This window comes from Microplitis mediator, chromosome 1, assembly GCF_029852145.1.
Source record: "Microplitis mediator isolate UGA2020A chromosome 1, iyMicMedi2.1, whole genome shotgun sequence".
Taxonomy (NCBI): domain Eukaryota; kingdom Metazoa; phylum Arthropoda; class Insecta; order Hymenoptera; family Braconidae; genus Microplitis; species Microplitis mediator.
The window spans coordinates 3,189,097-3,213,002 of NC_079969.1; the positions used below are offsets into that span (position 1 = coordinate 3,189,097).

Consider the following 23,906-nt stretch of genomic DNA (forward strand, 5'->3'; position numbering starts at 1 on the left):
CCCAGTAATCAGAAGGACGGCAGTTCGCGCCCAGAGTCCAGCAGAATTTCCACCGAATTTTTTTCACATCATTTACCTCCCTTAAATAATTAAAACGTTAATGATCATGAATTCTACGAGGTTAATAATAATAAATTTTTTTTAATTAAATTTATTCGTTTCCTGGAAGCCTGGGCCAGGTCTGGCAATCAAGCATGGGCCAGGTCTGGTAACCAAGCATGGGCCAGGTCTGGCAACCAGGCTTGGCCCGAGATTATCATTCCAGGCTTCTACCAAAGCTGGACCAAGACTGGCTTGCAAGCCTGGCCCAAGGTTCTACAAAGTTGGGCCAAGTCTGGGCCAAGCTTGGGCCCGTGTTACTTTCCTCTCTGGGATATTGCCAATCGAGTAGTAGAAACATTCTACGCTTAAAATTGAAAGAAAAAAAAATGAAAGGTAAAAGGGCGTATGTCTTTAATTATACGCCCTTTTACTTTTAAGAATTCGAAATTTTGGTGATCTAAAGGTGAAAGGGCATATCCTGTTTTTTCGATTTAGTATCAGTTATAGGTCAGAGTAAGAAAAAAAAAATGCCACTCTAATCAAAATTACCACTCCACAATTTAATTTATAAGAACAAATATTTATTCAAGTGGAAAAATAAAGAAAAAATAAATTCATCAGGGTATTGGTCTTCTGCCATCGCCATCGTCAGGATCATCTGTACCTAAGATTATAAAAAAAAAGATTTTTTAATTTTTTTTTTAGAACATAACTTGATAACAATAAAAAAATTTATAAACTATTATCATCGCTGGAAATTGGACTTTGATAATACCGATGAAAAAAAAAAAAAAAAAAACAGAAAATAGAAAATGAAACCTTGATTGAAAAATGAAAAAATGCACCTATGAAAAATTAAAAAATCTAAAAGTACATTTTATTAATTTGGTTAAATCAATTTTTACTGCACTCATAGAATTTAAAATTTTTTAAATGCATTTTTTTCATTCTCGAATTATACATATTTTTTACATCAATTGTTGAATTAAGAAAAATTATAACAAACTTAAGATTCGATCAAAATTAAATAAATAAATTTGGTTGTTTACTTAAATAAATATTTGTTCAGATAAATTAAGTTATGGAGTGATAATTTTTATTACCCTTGCAATTTTTTTTCTTACTCTGACCTATAACTAATAACAACCGAAAAAACGTGATACGCCCTTATAACTTGAAAAAAATTTTTTCTTAAAACCAAACGGGCGTATAACAAAAAAATTTTTTTTTTTTCGTTTTTTCCATAGATTTTAATGTTTTCAACATTTTTACATTGATTGGAGCGAAAAAAATTTTTTTTATACGCCCTTTTGGTTCTAGTAACGCGTTATTTAACATTTGGTATAAAGAATACAATTTTTTTTTATGCGCCCTTTTACCTTTAAGTAGTACTTTTCTTAAAGGTGAAAGGGCGTATGTCTTGAGATACGCCCTTTCAGCTTTAGGATACCAAATTTTTTTTTTCACAGATTTTTACGTTTCAGACAATTTCAACTCGAATGGCAAATAAAAAATTTTTTTATACGCCCTTTTACCACAAATCCCTATTAACCCTTAGCTATAAGCCCTTTTACCTTTCAGCACGCAATATGCTAAAATACATAAATATATTTATTAAAAATATATAATATATTTAAAGCGCTTAAATTATACGAAATTGTATTATTTTTTAATTTTATCACGAGTTTTTATTTCAATTTTGTTAATTTTTTTTTTTTTTATTGAAATTTGATATGAATTTCTTGTCCGATAAAATAAAGTATATATTAGTCTTCACCTCGTGCACCCACTCATAAAAGTGTCAGTTCGTGGCCCTTTGGCAATTATCGTAAAATGTTCCCACTCGATTAATTCTAATTGGGTCGTAAGGACCAAGGTTACTAGAATAGTTACTGATCGATTTCAAGAGCTCGACATTGAAATGAAAATAACTAGAAAACAATGCGGAATTTGAAAAAACTTTACTGGTAATAATTTGTAGAAAATAAAATTGTCAACAAAAAAGACTCTACAACATTTAGTAATAAGTCTGATAGATTCACCGGAAAAGCAAAATGATCTCCAACTTCACTTCGAGCTCTAATAACTTTGAAACAGATGGATTTATCGAAAAATGATAAGAGACCTTTTTTGTAGAGCGTTCAATTTCCTACAAAAATATGTATTATTCTATTCAATCTATTGATTTGTTAATGAGGTTAAAAATACTTAAAGCTAAAAAAAAAATTTTTTCCATGTTATTTAAATGGGAAAATCGAATTTTTCAATGAGCTAGGTCTGTAATCGACATAGAATTTTTTTTCAATAACACCAAGGACGGCAATAAATCCAAATACTATCTTTGACATTTTTCCAATCGAAATTGATCTGATCCAAAGCTAGATAATTTTAGTTTTTGATTAATTAACAGCTTTTATGTTTCAGGTGTTAATTTTCTATAATAAATTAAAAGCTGTCTAGCTTTTAAATAATAGAAACTCTATGCGAATATAAAAACTATTAATAATGAATAATGGGTTTGTGCAGAAGTTTAAATTCTACATGGAGAGAAATTTATGGTAACCGTTCCTATTGTTCTCTATGATCTCGATCTTGGATAACAAATAAAATTTTTAGTATTTTTAGATATTAAAGTATTTTAATTTTTTTAAATTAAAGTATTTGAAAATATTCATAATTTATTCAGAAGGAGCAACCTGCAATCACTACGTGCTTGCCTGAATATCGCTACCAAATTTATAGAATACGCAGAAAAAGAGGATTTCTTGCCGCAACAAAATTTGAATTTGCACCAAGAAATTTTATGCATTATCAATTCAATACAAAAATAGTCTTGGGGCGAGAAAAGATTTTTTTGGTCAATAAATAATTCCTTGCACCAAATAATTTTTTCTAGTTCTAAATAAATTTTTGTTTTCAATTCACAATGCAAAAAATTTATTGGGGTAAGTAAAAATTTTCTTTAGGCAAGTAAAGATTTTTTGTGTCAATGAATCCTTTTTTTTTTTATGCAGACTTTTTTGGCTTTGAGAAGCTTCCTAAAATCAAAAAGGAGCATAAAAATCTGTCATTTTGGAATAAGTAACGCGATATAAATAATATAGCTATATATTCAGTGACATTCAGTCATATTTAGTGACAGAATAATTAAAGTATTAATTTATTTAAAGAAAATAAATACGATCATCTTTTTTCCCGCGTAATTTAAATGTAATTCGAATGATATAGATAAATCTATTTATCTCAATACTTGGCAATTAACAAGAGTTCAAACTATGAAAAGGCACAAATTCAAGTCAAGACCTATCTAATGATACCAAATTCAATAACATTAACTACTTCTATCGTATAGATATGACGGGAACAAAATTTTCCTTATTCTCTTAATAATATAGATAATTATTTATTATTTACATCTAAAACTATTTTTTTTTATCATAATCAGGAAATTATAAGTATAGAAAATTTTTCCTGCCTCTCGTTAGTAACAAAATTAATTTTTTAAATTCAAATTTTTGGCGGTAAAATTCAAATCAAGTGAAACAACAGTCGGCAAACTAGAAGTTTAAATTACTGTCCTCTCATGTGTTTATATAAATATATACACATATGTATATAAATTTTTACATAGTGCTTATATCTATATCTTATATCATAGTGCACGATCTGGTTGCACTATGATATATTTGTAAACGTTTATAAACGTCAGGGGCCGTTCACTCTGACCTCCCACCATGCCCAATTTTGTCATTCCGTTGACCCAAAGAAACAACGTGACAAAATAAAAAGTTTCAACATACGAGTTCCGTTAATGTAGCAGCAGTGCAACTAATAATAATAATAGCAATAAATGAGAACTGTGGTGGAAATATTTCTCCCGCCATTCTTCCAATAAACGTAATAGAAAGTTCATTAAAATTAACTCAAAAAATTAAAACAAACAAATTTTCGCAGTTATTAATGGACGATTCAGTTGACAATAATGATGAAATTGGTTCGGGAGTAAGTTTTTATAAAATGAATATTATTTAATTTAATTTAATCCATTTTCCTATGGAGGTAAGATTCAAAGGAGATTTTTTTTTAATTGTAAATAATAAATATTCTTTTATGCCCTTGTGGAAAAATTTCTCTGTAGGAACTGAAAATAATTATTTATAAGTCTGAATAACAGTTCGGACTCTTTCTGAAGAGTTATTCTGAGTTAATAGAACTCTCAGTAGAAAATTTGTGCAGCGGTCAAAATGACTCTTTTGAGTCATTTAGAGTTTTTTAGAAAAATAATTGATTTCCTTAACACGTATTTTTTTTTTATACTTTGACAAAAATTGTTCAAAAAAAACATTAATGTCATAGTGTAATACAAGATACCCCTGTATTACTATCAAAAATGGATTATCATCTCTCTGCTAACATTCAGCGAGTAACACATTCCATGAATGCTTCAAGATCAGAATTTATAACTTCTGAAATAAGTATCTTACCAGGGACACTACAAAAGGTGGGCGCGATCTAGTGGTGAGCACTGAACTACTTCCGCTGCTGCTGCCTAGCATCATAACTTTTTAAATCAATAATCATGAGGATTAAATATATATTCATTAATCTCGAACAAATATATATAAATATATATATATATATATATATATATATATATATTTAGTTATTTTTATTTTAATGTCATGCTCATAAAAAAATAGTTTTCTGATCGATTTTAAGAGCTTGACATTAAAACGAAAATAACTAGAAAACAATGCGGAATTCGAAAAAACTTTATTAGAAATAACTTTTAGGGAATAAAATTGTCTACAAGAAAGGTCCAATGATATTTTGTAAAAAGTCTGATAGTTTCGCCGGAAAAGTAGAAAATCTCAAAATTTAATATGAATTCGACTTCAACCTCAAATAACTTTTGAACAAATAGATTCCTCAAAAAATGATAAGAATCTTTTTTTGTAGAACATTCAATTCCCTACAAAAATATGCCTGCCATTTATTCCTATGACGCATCGTTAGCTACTTATAAAAATCAGAAGACGTAAAAAAAATTTTTTCCATGTTATTCTTATGGGAAATAGAAAAGTGCGATGAGGAACCTCTTAATGTTAATATTAAGAGCTCTAATTTTCACAGGCGTCTTTTTTTATCTAAATGAAACTTTTGAACCTGTTTGGAAGAAAAAAAAAAAAGTTTGTTATTTTTTGGATCACCCTAATATATATATATATATATATATATATATATATATATATATATATATATATATATATATATATATATATATATATACAATATAACGCGCCTTGTCATCACGATAGTGCCCGCAATTCTGAACGAATCTTAATGAAATTTTATACACTTATTTATTGGACGATTACCTTGATCATTTCGAAGATGAGCCCAATCGGTCGATTAGTTTGGAAGTTGTGGGTGTTTGAAATTTTTTCTGATTTTCATAAAAATGAATTTTCTGGCTTTATCCTAAAATAACTTTTGAACCGAAAATGATAACTCAATTCTGTAAAAAGTATCTCAAAATTTGAACGATTAGCTTTAATTTTCACTGTAATACTTGATTTTTCAAAACATCTTTTCTAACAATTTGATGATATCGAAAATTTCACAAAAAATAAAAAAAGCTTATTTTTGCAGCTTACCCCTCTAATAACTTCGAAATGATATGGCATACCTCAATTCCTTGAAATTCATGTTGTAGCTTTAAATAAGTATCTTATTTGATATAATAATCATAGTTTTTTATTATTAATTAAATAATTTTTAATTCAGTACTTTATTTTTTATGAAGTTCACCAAATTTTTGTATCTAAATGAGAAATCTACCTTTCCATTCCGGGTAAGGCCGGATGGCGTTTTTTTTTTTTTAATGATATCCGAAGTAAGTAGAAGAAGTTTTCAGTTACCGTTAAATAAAAAATTTTTCATTTCTGCGGGCAAAGTGGGGTACCCGCTTAAAAAGGTAAAAAAAAAAAAATTTATGGATTTTAAACGAATTTGATTAAGTTAAATTTTTTTTTAAGTAATTTACATGAAGAAAAATTATATTCTACATGTTTATTAGATACAAAAGAATAAAACAAATTTTTAATAGTTTTTTTGTGACAGACACTTGAAATCTACGACTTTAGCGCCTATAGCCGGCAGCTAAAAATATTAGATAAGATACAGCTGGTAAAAAAGATACCTAATCGTTCTAATAATGACGTCATCATCGGATCAAAAAATATTTTTTGGTTACATGTGCGATAGCAAACGACCAAAAAATATCGAAGTAACTCAGTGAGCCATCTTGTGACAAAATTTATCATCATTTTAATTCGTCTACTTACCGACTTCTCTCTAATTTTCAACAAATACTCAAAACAATCTTACCAATTAAATAAACGCTGATTTATAACCTGCAGAAAAATTGTTTTAAAATCCTCATTTACTCAACGAGTGCAACAAAGATAGTCCTGTTTATTTTTCTATTATCATAAAACAAACGTCATTAATATTTTTCAACTGACAATTGATTTTTGAAAAAGTTTACAAAAAAAATTTAAAGTAACGCTTTATTATATTCACAGAAGTGATTTTGGAATGTTTAAAAACCATTTAAAATATAAAATTTTTTTTATCAAATTTTGGGGGTACCCCGTTTTGCCTACCCTACCCCCTTTTGCCGGCCCCCCCCCCTTCCCCTAATAATCTTTATTTTTTTAAATCTATAGTAGTATCAGTTTCACTAGTTGCTGGCTCGTATAGGCAAATTTTAGTAGACAAGCTCATACAATAATTTTCCCAAAGTTGATTAAATACCAGGTAATTTTCATTTACTCGAAGACCAGCAGGACTTCTTTCATATCCTAGAAAAGCGAGTCAAATGAAACCACTAGTACAGTACTCCAGAGCCAGGAAAATATCTTGATTGTGAGAAAAATGCATTGTCTGTAGAAATTTATAACCAGATTGAAGCGATCATTATTAAAATAACGAGTATTATACTTTATTTTAGTAGACAATTTATTGCTTTTTTTTTATTACGTGATAATTATATTTCTGCGTACTTTTGAAATTTAAAATATGCAAAATTTTGACTATTTTTTAAACCTATCATGTGGGTACTCATTTAACGCAGAAATTTGCGAGCGATATCTTCCTCATGTTTATTTAATTTTTTTCCTACACTGTAAATAATTTTTTGGACACGGTGTAGTGTAAAAGTCTGGGTGTAAAAATTCTGGTGTAAAAATTCACCAAATTCAGTGTTAAATTTAGGCGGTGAAAATTTAGAATTTTTACACCGCCAAATGTGTAAACGTATATTTCCTGATAATTTTGCGTTAAAAAAATTAATCATAAGAATATTTAAATGTTCAAAATACTATTTAATATCTAAATAAAATTAATGTCGTTATTAATACGAGTTATTCGTCTTTATTTTTGTTACATTTTATCTTCAAAAAGTCACCACAATCGTGCTCATAATTTTATAAACACTAATGACACGTCTAAGTAATTAACGCGATCGCGATAGATTGGGTTTTTCTTGATTGTAGTGCTTTATTTTTAATTACGCTTCAAATATATTCCCTAAAATATTTTATTAAATATGTATTTAAAATCCAGAAATAGTTATTCTGATGTTAATAAATATTTTCGCATTTTAATTATGATATTTACATATTTAAAATCAGCTTTGATACCGTAGATCAGCCGAGAATTTCATGTCCGTTAGAATGAGTGTCAACAATCTATACTTGTTTTCCAATGAAATACATGCATATATACATCTCACATATGTATATATACATAAGATAACATACATCGTTCTTCATCAACCTGCACAATAAAAAAAAATTAAAAAAAAAAAAAAATCTGTGAAACGATTGACCCTGCGAGCCAGCTCCAAAACTTCACGCCGTTTCCAAGCCTAAAAAAGTTATTGTATTTACGGTTTCAATCTCCTCAAGCTTTTAAATATTCTTTCGTGTCTTGGCATTCTCAAAATCTTTAGCTGAGTCAAAGTTTAACTGAAGACAAATACAATAGCTTAGATTTATAAGAAATCTAATTAAAAAAAAAAGTCATTAAGTCGTGTGCGCATATCAATCAGTCAGGTTCCGCACAGTAATCAGTGGGGCGCACACAATCGAGCGTTTTCTTCCCACCGTACTGATTCAGGTGCAGAACAGTAATAGTCTAGTCAACAAGTGCCTTTTTGACGAAAACCTGTTTAACCTCATCGAAAATTATGATTTTGGTCTCATTCGATTCGAAATGGCATTTAGAAAAAATGTTCAAGTGGAAAATTGGGGCTCGCAAAAATTGTAAAAGTTATAAACAATTTAGTGAAAAACAAAAAAAGGGTTTGGTTTTTTGCAAATATTTCGAAAAATATTCGAGATATCCAAAATTTGAAAAAAGATCCATATAGAGGAGGAAATTTCCTAAAAAAAAAAGTCCAACCTCCCCGAATTGTACCGACAATATTTATAATTTTAATTTAACGGTGAAAATGGGACTAAAAACGGGTAGCGGTGCGTGCACGCGCGTCAACCGAATCAATAGCATGATTAATAAAAATTATTTTAACCGATAAAATATAAATATTAAGGAATAAAAAAAATTCGGTACTTTCAAAACACATGAATAAATAATAATCCGCCGAAAAAAAATTTTTACCCCGATTTTTCAATTAACTATGCTTTTGTTAATTAGTTAATTTTTACCTGTTGAAAGTTTACATAAAAACCCTGATTATTTCTAAACTAAAAACCCATTATTTTTTTCACTTCTTGGAGCTATTCTTGAAAGGGTTTGAAAAAGATCGCCGTTGGAAAAATTAAAAAATTTTAATTTTTCATTTTTTTATTAACAATCTAAGGTAGTGAAAAATGAAAAACCTAAATAAAGCAATCAAGAAAATTTATTTTTTAAATTTTTTGTATTATTTCGTTTTTTTATCGATAAAAGCTGTTAGGTTTTTCATTTTTCACTACCTCAGATTGTTAATAAAAAAGTGAAAAATTAAAATTTTTTAATTTTTCCAACGGCGATCTTTTTCAAACCCTTTCAAGAATCGCTCCAAGAAGTGAAAAAAATTATGGGTTTTTAGTTTAGAAATAATCAGGGTTTTTATGTAAACTTTCAACAGGTAAAAATTAACTAATTAACAAAAGCATAGTTAATTGAAAAGTCGGGGTAAAAATTTTTTTTCGGCTGATTATTATTTATTCATGTGTTTTGAAAGTACCGAATTTTTTTTATTCCTTAATATTTATATTTTATCGGTTAAAATAATTTTTATTCATCATGCTATTGATTCGGTTGACGCGCGTGCACGCACCGCTACCCGTTTTTAGTCCCATTTTCTCTCTCTCTTATATTATATATACACATTGTATTAACTGCTTTATATTTTTGATCATTTCTTATTTGTTGCTAAATTTTTGTACTATTTTGTTCAACCCTATGAACAATAAACTGTTATCTAATCTAATCTAATCTCTCTCTCTCTCTCTTTATGCCATTTTGCCTCATGTGCTATCGGCCCTTCAACTTTTTTTCTCTGACATTTTATCAAACTCTTTTTCTTTCTTCTCCTTTCGCACTTGCACCACTTACTCTTTTTTTTTCTCTTTCTACAACGATTCTACTCGCGGACTATTAGATTTCCGGAATGAATAAAAATAAATGTTAATATGGAAAAAAATGAGGTTTTGAAAACGAGCTTCGAGCAATTTCCACTTCGTTAAAGCTATAACGATTCGAAAGAGTCGTTTGGAATAGCATAGAGAGTAATGCATTGGAATTATTCTTTGAGATATTTTTAACGGTACCTGTTGATTCATCTTTGCAGTGACTTCAGTTGATTAAAAGTTGTTAAATAAAAATAGTTTCCAATAAAACAAATTTAGATGAATTCAGATTTTTTAAGTAGAGATAGAAATAAGTGAGAGGGGTAATAAAAATTGAATTATAAACGTAATTTTTAACATTCAATCACAATTTATTTTATTTTTGTATACAGAATGAGATTTAATCGCACACAAATTTTAAAAAATAAAGTATTTTGTTTCATATAATAATAATAATAATAATACATGTAATAAAAATTAATTCATTCAATTTACTTGATAATAACTACCGATTTGTTACAAACTAAATAATACTAAGTAAAAATATTCGTATAAATATTTCATTGCAATTTTTTCAAATCTTCATTAGATATAAATTTAAAAATATCCCTCGTAAAAGTACTTGGGAGTTGCAGTTCTTGGAAAATATCATTAGTTAACTCAATAGCATTGAATAAGAATTTTTTTCTTCTTAATGCTTTTTTTAAGCGGTAAGTCATCATTCCACCATAAAGTGGAAAAATAGATTCAATGTCCAAATTTGAAATAGTACTATCACTGACATATTTCAAACGTAAAGCTAATTTGTGTACACATTTATTATACAACACGCAATGATAAGTTACATAACTTGTACCAACAAATGTTATCTTCATTTTTTCAATTTCGATTAGGCACTGGTCGCGTAATTCGCCAAATTTTCCACTATTTGCGACTGCTAAATTTTCTTCACTGACGTAAAAATTCGCCGCACTACATTTCGCAATATGTTCCGTAATTGCATCATCAACTTTTTTTGAATTATTTCGACTTTTAATATTAAATGCTGTTTCACCACCACTATTTTTTAAATTAATATCAATACCAGCATTAAAAAGTTGCCTTATGATATCATCGTTAGCCATATGTTCAATTCCGTAATGAAGTGCTGATTCTTTATATTTTGTCACTTTATTTATATCAATCATATCATGATTTAAGAACAATTTTACTCCTTCCGAGTTTTGCTCTTGGACAACAATATGTAGAGGAGTTTCTCTACGATTTTTATAACAATAATTAACATCTGAACCGTAGGCCAGAAGAAGTTTTATAATTTGTAAATTTCTATTTGTTGCCGAAGAAGCAAATATTAGTGGTGATCCATAACGATCAGGATCAGGATTCGGATCAGCATTATTTTCTAAAAGTAGCTCTACCATTTTTACATAACCTCCATGAATAGCGATATTTAATGGTTGAGCGGCAACTTCATAGTATGTAAAAACAAATTCCAAATCCTTATACATATCGTTTAAATGTAATACCTCAGGAATTTCTTTAAAATAGTTGCAAACTGCGTTTAGGAAACGTTTAAATGCAGAGAAGTCAATTTGATGATTAATATTACTAAAGTCTGCTCCAAAGCTTATTAGAGTTTGAACTATTGTCAGCTTATTCAGTATAACAGCAATATTAACAACTGTACCCCAGCATTGACTTTTTGAATTTATATCAGCTCCTTTGCGGAGCAGATAGTCCACTAATTTTTGATCATTATTGAAAGTTGCTATGTGAATTAACGTTGAATCACCCAAGACTGGAAACACTGCATTGATATCTTCGATCACACCTTGTTCTATCGAGTTGGAAACGTATTCGTAGGTAAACTTTGAATGGCTTAATTCCATTGTGATGAATTTGATATTGTTGGTAATTGATTATTTTTAACAAATGAAATTTTAAAAAACGACCTTGAACACTTTACTGTTAGAGCAACTATTCACTTTATACTAATTCAATGTTAAATTATTGGTAAACGTTGGTTATACTGATGTAGTCTTAAGACCAGAGTAACTGTACGACTTACAGTCTCAAGATCAAAACTGAGTTTAAATGATGATGTCTATGGTGCATCCAACATTAGCAAAAATGCCCCCGATAATGATTTTTCTTGCCCCACTCTTTAAAATCCATCGTCATTATTACAACAAAGATAGAATTATTCAAAAGTAAACCCATATAGGACAACAATAGTTCTTAAGTTGTTCTGAAAATTAAATTCTTTCTAACAAAATTAAATTTGTCCATTTGACAATATGAGGTTTCCAATAGGTCCATTATCTCAACTATTATAGTTTACCAGTCTTTCTCTCAATAACTTTAAGTTTCTAATCTTAAAAGTTAAATACATTATGACCAAATGACGATTCTATATCATAGAAATATTTATACTAAAACTAACTATTTAAAAGTTTTATACATATGAGGGTCATTAAATACTTATGTAGTTTACTATTGTAATACTGTATATGAGTGTCATTACGACAGTCCATCTTTAAACCATTAAGGTTTTCTCGAACTAATTACCCTCTGTTAAATATTTACCTGAGTCTTTATGAGCGACTTAATAATGGTCCGGGGAAAATTTTTGTATCTACAATAGAGTTGAGTTAAATTAAAATCTATCGTTGTCCGCAAAAATGAAATTTTTTTTTGAAGAGCAACTAAAAATTTTTTCTATTTACTTTGAATATCATTTAAAAGAAAAAAAAAGATTTAGCGTATTTGAGTCCTCGAAACCTTAGTATTTTCTTAAGCAATACACTTTATGGATAATTCCGCGAATTAACAGCAATACTTCAAATTCAAACGTAAAGAAGAATCTTGACTACTACTGCTATTGTGGATGATACTGACTGCCGCTATCGAACCGTCAGTTAAAACAAAGGAATCGATTTTGCGATTCATCGACGTCCCCACTTAGCAAAATTTTGAACGCCAAATACAGCGATTAAATTTTACAGAACTTGAAAGTTATTTTTACCCCGCATGAAAATAACATATATTTTGATTATATATAAAAAAATATACCGTAAATATATAATTTTATAAAACGGCAAAAATGTATGTATAATAAAATATAATATTTATATAAATTCAAAGTTATACTTTCATTTATAATTTAAATTATAAAAAAATATATACATATTTTCATAATATGTAATATAATTATAAAATATAATTTTTAACTTATAAAATTCATTATAAATTTACATATATTGGAATGATATATAATAGAATATATATTTTTTTATATATTAAATATTATATTGTTAAATATATTTTTTTATATAATTGACGTTGGAGAATCTCAAGATATTGAATTGTATATTGTATTATATAATACATTATATATCTAAAAATATAAAATAAAATATGAAAAATAAAAACTTTCAGTTTGACGATGATTGTGAGTATCAATGAGAATATATTTTATTCGAGTAAATTAAGTATGTAGATCAAACTTGAAAGGAAGTTTGTAGAGAGAGTCGTTATGACTATAAATTTTCATTTATATGATTAATTTTTAATATAAAAAAATAATTACTCAAAATAAAATAAGTTTTAAAGGATAGCGAAAGAGCATTCATGGAACTGAAAATTTTTCGAAGCACAAAAGTGTCATGTATATCTTTTAATATATACAAGCTTATATACGAGCATTATATATTATATTATACTGTTAATAATATAATTTGAATTATAAAATCATAATATATATAAACCTATAAATTGATACTATATAATGACATGTATTTTTTTTATATAATCTAATATTATATGGAGTTTTTATAATGATAATATATGCCAAAATATAAAATTATATATTATATTGATATACTTTTAAAATATAAAATTTTATATTGAAAACGGCAAAAAAGTAGTTATTTTTAAATATATAATTATTTATATTCTAAATTATACTATAATATAATAAATATTATATTATCTGATATAATTTCAGAGTATAAGTTTTTTTCATGCGGGACCGCTGATATAAATAATTAACATGTAATTTTTGAATAAGTGTTGGAAAGTTATGATGATTACAGTTTAAAATAATTCTACAAATTTACAAATCCTAAGCCGGACAGTACGATCAATTTTTTAGTAATTTTCATCACCGCTTCGGGATTGTTTTTGGACAATGCAGTGTAATTCTCTGACCCAATTATTTTCGATCGATTGATTAATATAAAAGAAATGGCCCGATCTTTTAAATACCGCAAATTACACACACTGGCGAGATCTATAGTACTCGGAGTACATTATTTTTATCCAGTTTATTTCCCAAAATTTGTTGACAGATGTTTCTCATTGATTCTATTTGATATTTATTTCCTACACTGAAAAAAAATTTCTCTTCGGACAATTAAATTAGCTTTGTTAAATTCTATTAAACTAAAATTTATTTGGGACAACTAAATTTTATTACATCAATATAATCTATTATTTTATCATTTTTAACAAATGATTTAATAGACTATTTGTTTGAGGACCGACAAAAAATCCCTGATCAAATATCCGAAGACATTTAACCCGATAGACAAAATATCTCCGGACTAAATATTCAAGAGACAAAAATCCGTGACAAAATATCCTGTCGATAAATCTTATTCAGAAAAATATATTTTAAGTGAAAAAATAATTCATGGTTTTCGATAAACGGGTACTGTACCATTCCACGCATATCTGTTGACCTATTTCCAAAATAATACCCACCGAAAATCTGTGAAAAAAGGGCACAGTACGATTTGAAACATATGTGTTGACCTATTTCCAACTGGTTTCGTTCCTGGCGATACCGACATGGTCTAGGTTCGATTCCCATTTCGGGCTGTCTATATTTTTCTCAACTTATCTATAAATTGTCTTATCGAGAAGGTTAATTGTAAGTTTAGGTTTCATTCTATTTAAAAAACAATATGATACTGTACATGTTAAAATTTAAAGTTTTCGTTTAAATGTTTGAATAATGTTTGGTTTCATTGTTTTCAGTTGAAATGTCGCTAGGTTGAACTGTGGTTCGGTTGAACTGTCGTTCGGTTTGAATGTTACAGAACCATAAATTTAGAGATATATATTAGTGTCTCAAAAAATCGACTTTTTTTTTTTTCTTGAAGAACATTGAAAAATCGACAGAGTATCTCTAGACAAAGACCCTGTTAAAATATGAGACCTTAATATTAATATTTAAAGGTGGCGATTCACGATTTTCTATTTTCCATTTAAATAACATGGGAAAAAAAAATTTTAATTTTGGAATTTTATACCTCGGCGATGGCTTATTGAACAGATAAATTCAGGATATATTTTTGTAGGGAATTGAACGCTCTACAAAAAAAGTCTCTTATCATTTTTTGATAAATCCATCTGTTCAAAAGTTATTGGAGCTCGAAGTCAAGTTAGAGTAAATTTCGAGATCTTTTTACTTTTTCGGCGAAACTATCGGATTTATCATAAAATGTCGTGAGATCTTTTTTGTAGACAATTTTATTTTCTACAAATTATCATTGATAAATTCTTTTCTAATTCTGCATTTTTTTCTAGTTATTTCCATTTTAATGCCAAGCTCCTAAAAAAGTAGTGTTCTGATCAATTTTAAGAGCTTGGCATTAAAATGGAAACAACTAGAAAACAATGCAGAATTTGAAAAAAATTTATCAATGATAATTTGTAGGAAATAAAATTGTCTACAAAAAAGATCTCACGACATTTTATGATAAGTCCGATAGTTTCGCCGGAAAAGTAAAAAGATCTCGAAATTTACTCTAACTTGACTTCGAGCTCCAATAACTTTTGAACAGATGGATTTATCAAAAAATGATGAGACTTTTTTTGTAGAGCGTTCAATTCCCTACAAAAACATATCCTGAACTTATCTGTTCAATAAGCCATCGCCGAGGTATAAAATTCCAAAATTAAAATTTTTTTTTTCCCATGTTATTTAAATGGAAAATAGAAAATCGTGAATCGCCACCTTTAAATATTAATATTAAGGTCTCATATTTTAACAGGGTCTTTGTCTAGAGATACTCTCTCGATTTTTCAATGTTCTTCAAGAAAAAAAAAAAAGTCGATTTTCTGAGACACTCTAATATATATGTTTTTCGAAATGAGTAGATCATTTGAACAATTATCGGACTTTTTTAGCTAATTTAATTTAGGGGAGGGTGGGGCAGAGCGGCCCCTCTAAGCCAATTATTACTTTTTGTGGCTTTCAACCATCAGATCACTTTACTTTTGTCCAATTTCGAAAAAATTTATGGACATTTTGCCGAAATTCTAAAAAACAAAAATTTTTTTTTTGTGGGGCAGAGCGGCCCCCCTCCAAAAAATGATGAAAAGTTTTTTTTCTTTGTTTTTTTTTTGTTTTCATCATTAAGAATGTATTTCTTTGTCTTGACAACTATTTTTGGTTTTATATTACTCAAACAAAAATTTTTAAGGTGTAATAAATCGTTCACCCTCGATTAGCGTAATTACTAATTATTATTTAATAAGAAAAAAAAAATTCTATATTTCTTATTTGTCATTATTTTGAACCCAAAAAACGTGTTTTTTAATTTTTTAGATTATGGATAGTTTTACTTTATTTCAAAAATTTATCAACTAAAAAAAAATTTTTTATTTTTGAATATTTTCAGTGACCAAATTTGCCCCAGAGATAAAGAATCAGCCGAAAAATATGAAAAAATCATTTTTTCAGAAGTTTCGGCTGGTCCATTTTGCCCCAGGTGTTATGCGTAGGGCTAAAAATGTAGAACTATAATAATTTTTTTTGAATTTGACGATAAAAATATGAAAAAATCACTTTTTCAAAATTTTTGGCTTGTTCATTTTGCCCCAGGTGTCATGCGTAGGGCTAAAAATGCGCAAACATATCGGATTTATAGTAATTAGACGAAAAAAAAAAAATTTTTTTTTTTATCAAAATTTCAGGGGGGCTGCTCTGCCCCACCCTCCCTTATCTAATCTTCAGTATCTTTATAAATTTAGCTGTAAAAAACGCAGAGGGAAGTTAAACATTTAAAAAAAAAATCCAAAATTGGAAATTAAGTTTCAGGTAAAAATAAAACTGAACATAAACTTATAAAAAAAAAAAAAAACTTTTATTATAATGAAATTAACGATACTTCGTATTTATTTATCGTCATACATGACTTCAATTAATACAATTATTAATTGTTAGTTAATAGAAAATTGACAAATTTATGAAATTTATCATTTATAATCAGTCATTTTTTAATTGTTCATTAAAGTAATCGATATAATTTTAAATATCATATATTTTTAAAGTTATTAATACATTGGCGATTATTATAATTAAGTAAATTACAAAAATCTCAATACTTAAATTTAAATATTCAAATACTTATTAGATAATGTCTTATACAGAAATTCTAAGCCTCTACAATTCATGACTGCCGATTCGTAATCATGATTTAATAAACTTTTTACTCAAGTATTTTTACCAAATACATAAATTATATATATATATATATATACTAGGGTGGTCCTTATTTTGGACATTTTCGATTTTTGATGCTCCCAGAGGCTTATGTGGTTCAAAATAAATAAAAAAAAATATCCTCAAAGTTTCAGGTCTCTATCTCAATTTTAACCCGTGCCGCACAGCGATGTAAGTTTCCCATTTAAATAACACGGGGTTTTCGGCATTGAACGATTAAGTTTTTATTCCGGCTAAAGTAATTGTTCGAAAAATTTGAAACTCTGTAGACTTTATCCTCATATTAGCAGCTACTCCTCAGAATTTTTACAGATTTTCAGCTACTATAATTTTGGGGGTACAGCATGATGAAAAAAAAGAAAAAAATTATTTTTTTTATTTTTAGCTAAAATTTTTTTCAAATAACATATTAAATCAGTCTGCATCCTTATCAGAAGTTCTTACTCTTTTTCATTCTCGCACCTAACTGGATGAACGGTATATCTTTGTTGCACTAATACAGTAATCAGGAACTTTGCATTAGTGTGCAGTAAAGTGTTCCTTAAAAGGATTTTTTGAATTTATTACGATCACCTCACAAACGGTTTCAATTACGGCAGAAAAAAATTCCCTTAAAGTTTGAGCTCTTAATTCCAACGGGACCACGTGTCGCAAATTTTGTTTTTGTTATTTTTTAAGTTTATTATATTTATTTATAAAAGAGATCTATTTTATTAATAATTTATTTAATCAACCTTTTGTTTATTATTATATAATAAATATTATTATATAATAAACAAAAGGTTGATAGTTTTGTGTATTATAATATCGAAATTACTAAATACTGCACACTAATGCAAAGTTCCTGATTACTGTATTAGTGCAACAAAGATATACCGTTCACCCAATTAGGTGCGAGAATGAAAAAGAGTAAGAACTTCTGATAAGGATGCAGACTGATTTGATATGTTATTTGAAAAAAATTTTAGCTAAAAATAAAAAAAATAATTTTTTTCTTTTTTTTCATCATGCTGTACCCCCAAAATTATAGTAGCTGAAAATCTGTAAAAATTCTGAGGAGTAGCTGCTAATATGAGGATAAAGTCTACAGAGTTTCAAATTTTTCGAACAATTACTTTAGCCGGAATAAAAACTTAATCGTTCAATGCCGAAAACCCCGTGTTATTTAAATGGGAAACTTACATCGCTGTGCGGCACGGGTTAAAATTGAGATAGAGACCTGAAACTTTGAGGATATTTTTTTTTATTTATTTCGAACCACATAAGCCTCTGGGAGCATCAAAACTCGAAAATGTCCAAAATAAGGACCACCCTAATATATACATTAGACTGTGCCAAATGAAATCGATATTTTTTTTTTTTCGGTCTCATACGAAAATTAGGTTGTCTCACTAAAAAAAAAAATCCTGAAAAAATTTCAGCTCGATATGTCTATTTTTCAGTTAGCGCTCGCGTAAATAAGAATTTTTTAATAAAATTGTTTTTTATCCCAACTTAATATTTTACAACTCATTAAATATAACTGATTAAAAAATGGCAAAGGTGCCATTTTGTAGGGAATTCAATTCTCTACAAAAGGAACTTTTGATTGAATGAAAAACATCAGCCAATTTTGTTCTGCAGCCATTTGAACCTAATTTTTTTTCAAAATTTACATTTATATTTACTATTAAACACTTAGAAAACTATGTTGCTATGTATGAAACTTATTGAATTCAATTTCTCTAGGAACCTTTATGATCCCGAGGAATAGTTTTTATCCTTGAAGTAATAAAACTAACATTAAACTATTGATATTAACAATATTTCTAACAATACTTTTTTTTTGTTTTGACATTTTTCGCATTTAATCTTTCTAGTTATTGCACGACTCGTTCGTGCTTTACGATCGAAAAATTTTTTTTCGCCTCACTTCGGTAACTAATCAATTATTATACCCTTGTTAGTTTACGGAATTAAGATGGTTTGCATACTATTTTGAAGAAAATTTAATGGAGATTAATTCCATACTTTTCAAAAATTTATTTAGTTGAATAAAAACGGAAAAAACATCAAAAATAGTTTTAAAAAATTTCCTGTCCGTTAAGTATGAAACCCGTATACATGATAACTCGCGAAAAAATGCAGTAATTGAAACAAATTTTTTTTTTAAAAATTCTTTGAAATAATTGTAGGTCTCCTATTGCAAATGGCTAGGTAACTCAGTGTCGTTTAATTACAATTAATAAAAGAATAAAAAAGGCTGTATAACTATATATCTATATATCTATGTAAAACTAACATGGATGGTGATATATCTATACAATATACGGACATTTATTCCGCTAGGGGCGCTTGTGGATTACCGTCCTAGAACAGCTGTTTTTTTTGCTAATAGGTAGGCCTGAATTTTTTTTCAATTCAATTTTTTTTTATTTTTGTTTTTATTTACGTTTATTTTTTTTTTGTTATTAATCGAGATATTTTGAATAAGTTCTTTTATAATTATAAAAAAATAATAACATAATAAAAAACAAGACAAGTTTTAATGAAAGAGAATTGTATATATTTTAAATTTATTCGCACTTCCCGCCATTTTTTTTATTGTTATTTATTATTTCATAATATATGAGCATTACGAGTCGTGCACTTTTGGATTTTCCAAATTTTTTTTTTCTGCATTAGAATATCGTTTGTAATTGTGATTTTGAGATTCTCACACTGCTGATCAAAAATTATTACTTTATTGATAAAAATATACATTGTTTATCATAATAAAATACTTATAAAAATTTAAATAAAGGAAAAAGTGATGTTCTAATTGTGCAAAAAAGTTTTTATCGATTCTGTTACTAGTTTTTAAGAGCATATGATTTGTCAGGAGAACCTATTGCAAACAATCTGAAAGATGCCTACAATGGGCAGCAACAACTTGTAGTAGAAATTATTAAATTTGTCTATTTATTGATTAATTAACAAATTAATTAATTAGTTTGGAGCAAGTACAGTTTATATTCGCAATAGGGTCTCCTGACATATCATAAGCTCTTAAAAACTAGTAACAGAATCGATAAAAATTTTTTTGCATAATTAGAACATCACTTTTTCCTTTATTTAAATGTTTATAAGTATTTTATTATGATAAACAATGTATATTTTTATCAATAAAGTAATAACTTTTGATCAGCAGTATGAGAATCTCAAAATCATAATTACGAACGATATTCTAATGCAGAAAAAAATTACTAGAAAGATTAAATGCGATAAATGTCAAAACAAAAAAAAAGTATTGTTAGAAATATTGTTAATATCAATAGTTTAATGTTAGTTTTATTACTTCAAGGATGAAAACTATTCCTCGGGATCATAAAGGTTCCTAGAGAAATTGAATTCAATAAGTTTCATACATAGCAACATAGTTTTCTAAGCGTTTAATAGTAAATATAAATGTAAATTTTGAAAAAAAATTAGGTTCAACTGGCTGCAGAAAAAAATTGGCTGATGTTTTTCATTCGATCAAAAGTTCCTTTTGTAGAGAATTGAATTCCCTACAAAATGGCACCTTGGTCATTTTTTAATCAGTTATATTTAATGAGTTGTAAAATATTAAGTTGGGATAAAAAACAATTTTATTAAAAAATTCTTATTTACGCGAGCGCTAACTGAAAAATAGACATATCGAGCTGAAATTTTTTCAGGATTTTTTTTTTTTAGTGAGACAACCTAATTTTCGTATGGGACCGAAAAAAAAAAAATATCGATTTCATTTGGCACAGTCTAATATACATCTATATCTTTTTTAAAACAAAAAGTACGGTATTGTACATAAATTTATTTATTCAATTAATAATAATTATCTGTTCATTTTCATTAGAAAAAATTCAGAAACGTTTAAACTTTTTTTAAATTCTAAACACTTTTGTTTCCATAACTTTCTTATCATCACGCAAAAGTAAACAATAATTGATAATTACGTATCTACTATTCAGCTAAATATTCAATTAATCCCGTAATTAATACTTTGATTTTTTTTTTAAACTAAAAAATTACGTGAATTAAAATTTTTAAATTTGTACTGCACAGAAAAAAATAATTCCTTGGCACAAAAAATTTCTAATCACCCCAAGAAAATTTGTATTTAACTTCAGGAGCTTTTTTCATTACGAATTGAAAACTACAATTTTCTTCACTACCTCAGATTGTTAATAAAAAAGTGAAAAATTAAAATTTTTTAATTTTTCCAACGGCGATCTTTTTCAAACCCTTTCAAGAATCGCTCCAAGAAGTGAAAAAAATTATGGGTTTTTAGTTTGGAAATAATCAGGGTTTTTATGTAAACTTTCAACAGGTAAAAATTAACTAATTAACAAAAGCATAGTTAATTGAAAAGTCGGGGTAAAAATTTTTTTTCGGCTGATTATTATTTATTCATGTGTTTTGAAAGTACCGAATTTTTTTTATTCCTTAATATTTATATTTTATCGGTTAAAATAATTTTTATTCATCATGCTATTGATTCGGTTGACGCGCGTGCACGCACCGCTACCCGTTTTTAGTCCCATTTTCTCTCTCTCTTATATTATATATACACATTGTATTAACTGCTTTATATTTTTGATCATTTCTTATTTGTTGCTAAATTTTTGTACTATTTTGTTCAACCCTATGAACAATAAACTGTTATCTAATCTAATCTAATCTCTCTCTCTCTCTCTTTATGCCATTTTGCCTCATGTGCTATCGGCCCTTCAACTTTTTTTATCTGACATTTTATCAAACTCTTTTTCTTTCTTCTCCTTTCGCACTTGCACCACACTCTTTTTTTTTCTCTTTCTACAACGATTCTACTCGCGGACTATTAGATTTCCGGAATGAATAAAAATAAATGTTAATATGGAAAAAAATGAGGTTTTGAAAACGAGCTTCAAGCAATTTCCACTTCGTTAAAGCTATAACGATTCGAAAGAGTCGTTTGGAATAGCATAGAGAGTAATGCATTGGAATTATTCTTTGAGATATTTTTAACGGTACCTGTTGATTCATCTTTGCAGTGACTTCAGTTGATTAAAAGTTGTTAAATAAAAATAGTTTCCAATAAAACAAATTTAGATGAATTCAGATTTTTTAAGTAGAGATAGAAATAAGTGAGAGGGGTAATAAAAATTGAATTATAAACGTAATTTTTAACATTCAATCACAATTTATTTTATTTTTGTATACAGAATGAGATTTAATCGCACACAAATTTTAAAAAATAAAGTATTTTGTTTCATATAATAATAATAATAATAATACATGTAATAAAAATTAATTCATTCAATTTACTTGATAATAATTACCGATTTGTTACAAACTAAATAATACTAAGTAAAAATATTCGTATAAATATTTCATTGCAATTTTTTCAAATCTTCATTAGATATAAATTTAAAAATATCCCTCGTAAAAGTACTTGGGAGTTGCAGTTCTTGGAAAATATCATTAGATAACTCAATAGCATTGAATAAGAATTTTTTTCTTCTTAATGCTTTTTTTAAGCGGTAAGTCATCATTCCACCATAAAGTGGAAAAATAGATTCAATGTCCAAATTTGAAATAGTACTATCACTGACATATTTCAAACGTAAAGCTAATTTGTGTACACATTTATTATACAACACGCAATGATAAGTTACATTACTTGTACCAACAAATGTTATCTTCATTTTTTCAATTTCGATTAGGCACTGGTCGCGTAATTCGCCAAATTTTCCACTATTTGCGACTGCTAAATTTTCTTCACTGACGTAAAAATTCGCCGCACTACATTTCGCAATATGTTCCGTAATTGCATCATCAACTTTTTTTGAATTATTTCGACTTTTAATATTAAATGCTGTTTCACCACCACTATTTTTTAAATTAATATCAATACCAGCATTAAGAAGTTGCCTTATGATATCATCGTTAGCCATATCTTCAATTCCGTAATGAAGTGCTGATTCTTTATATTTTGTCACTTTATTTATATCAATCATATCATGATTTAAGAACAATTTTACTCCTTCCGAGTTTTGCTCCCCGACAACAATATGTAGAGGAGTTTCTCTACGATTTTTATAACAATAATTAACATCTGAACCGTAGGCCAGAAGAAGTTTTATAATTTGTAAATTTCTATTTATTGTCAAAGCAGCAAATATTAGTGGTGATCCATAACGATCAGGATCAGGATTCGGATCAGCATTATTTTCTAAAAGTAGCTCTACCATTTTTACATAACCTCCATGAATAGCGATATTTAATGGTTGAGCGGCAACTTCATAGTATTTAAAAACAAATCCCAAATCCCTAAACATATCGTTTAAATGTAATACCTCAGGAATTTCTCTAAGATATTGGTAAGCTGCGTTTAGGAAACGTTTAAATGCAGAGAAGTCAATTTGATGATTAATATTACTAAAGTCTGCTCCAAAGCTTATTAGAGTTTGAACTATTGTCAGCTTATTCAGTATAACAGCAATATTAACAACTGTACCCCAGCATTGACTTTTTGAATTTATATCAGCTCCTTTGCGGAGCAGATAGTCCACTAATTTTTGATCATTATTGAAAGTTGCTATGTGAAGCAACGTTGAATCACCCAAGACTTGGAACACTGCATTGATATCTTCGATCACACCTTGTTCTATCGAGTTGGAAACGTATTCGTAGGTAAACTTTGAACGGCTTAATTCCATTGTGATGAATTT

General features: G+C 27.8%; 2 protein-coding genes across 2 annotated transcripts; both read right to left on the bottom strand.

Moving 5' to 3' along the window:
* Positions 1-659: 659 nt before the first annotated feature.
* On the bottom strand, positions 660-11,572 carry LOC130678301 (putative ankyrin repeat protein RF_0381). Its single transcript, XM_057485454.1, has 2 exons — positions 10,306-11,572; positions 660-706 (listed from the first exon to the last, which is right to left on the bottom strand). Exons 1-2 carry the CDS (start codon positions 11,570-11,572, stop codon positions 660-662), a joined length of 1,314 nt encoding a protein of 437 aa, XP_057341437.1.
* A 7,185-nt stretch (positions 11,573-18,757) lies between these two features.
* On the bottom strand, positions 18,758-23,894 carry LOC130678308 (putative ankyrin repeat protein RF_0381). Its single transcript, XM_057485466.1, has 2 exons — positions 22,851-23,894; positions 18,758-18,829 (listed from the first exon to the last, which is right to left on the bottom strand). The coding sequence occupies exons 1-2, from the start codon at positions 23,892-23,894 to the stop codon at positions 18,758-18,760; spliced, it is 1,116 nt and encodes a 371-aa protein (XP_057341449.1).
* Positions 23,895-23,906: the final 12 nt, after the last annotated feature.

Coding starts and splice junctions, on each gene's coding strand:
- LOC130678301 (XM_057485454.1), bottom strand. CDS start 11,572: ATGGAATTAAGCCATTCAAAGTTTACCTACGAATACGTTTCCAACTCG. Junction 707..10,305: donor CCAAGAACTGCAACTCCCAA/GTACTTTTACGA, acceptor TTATAATCTTAG/GTACAGATGATCCTGACGAT.
- LOC130678308 (XM_057485466.1), bottom strand. CDS start 23,894: ATGGAATTAAGCCGTTCAAAGTTTACCTACGAATACGTTTCCAACTCG. Junction 18,830..22,850: donor CATTTGTTGGTACAAGTAAT/GTAACTTATCAT, acceptor AAAAAAAATTAG/GTTCAAATGGCTGCAGAACA.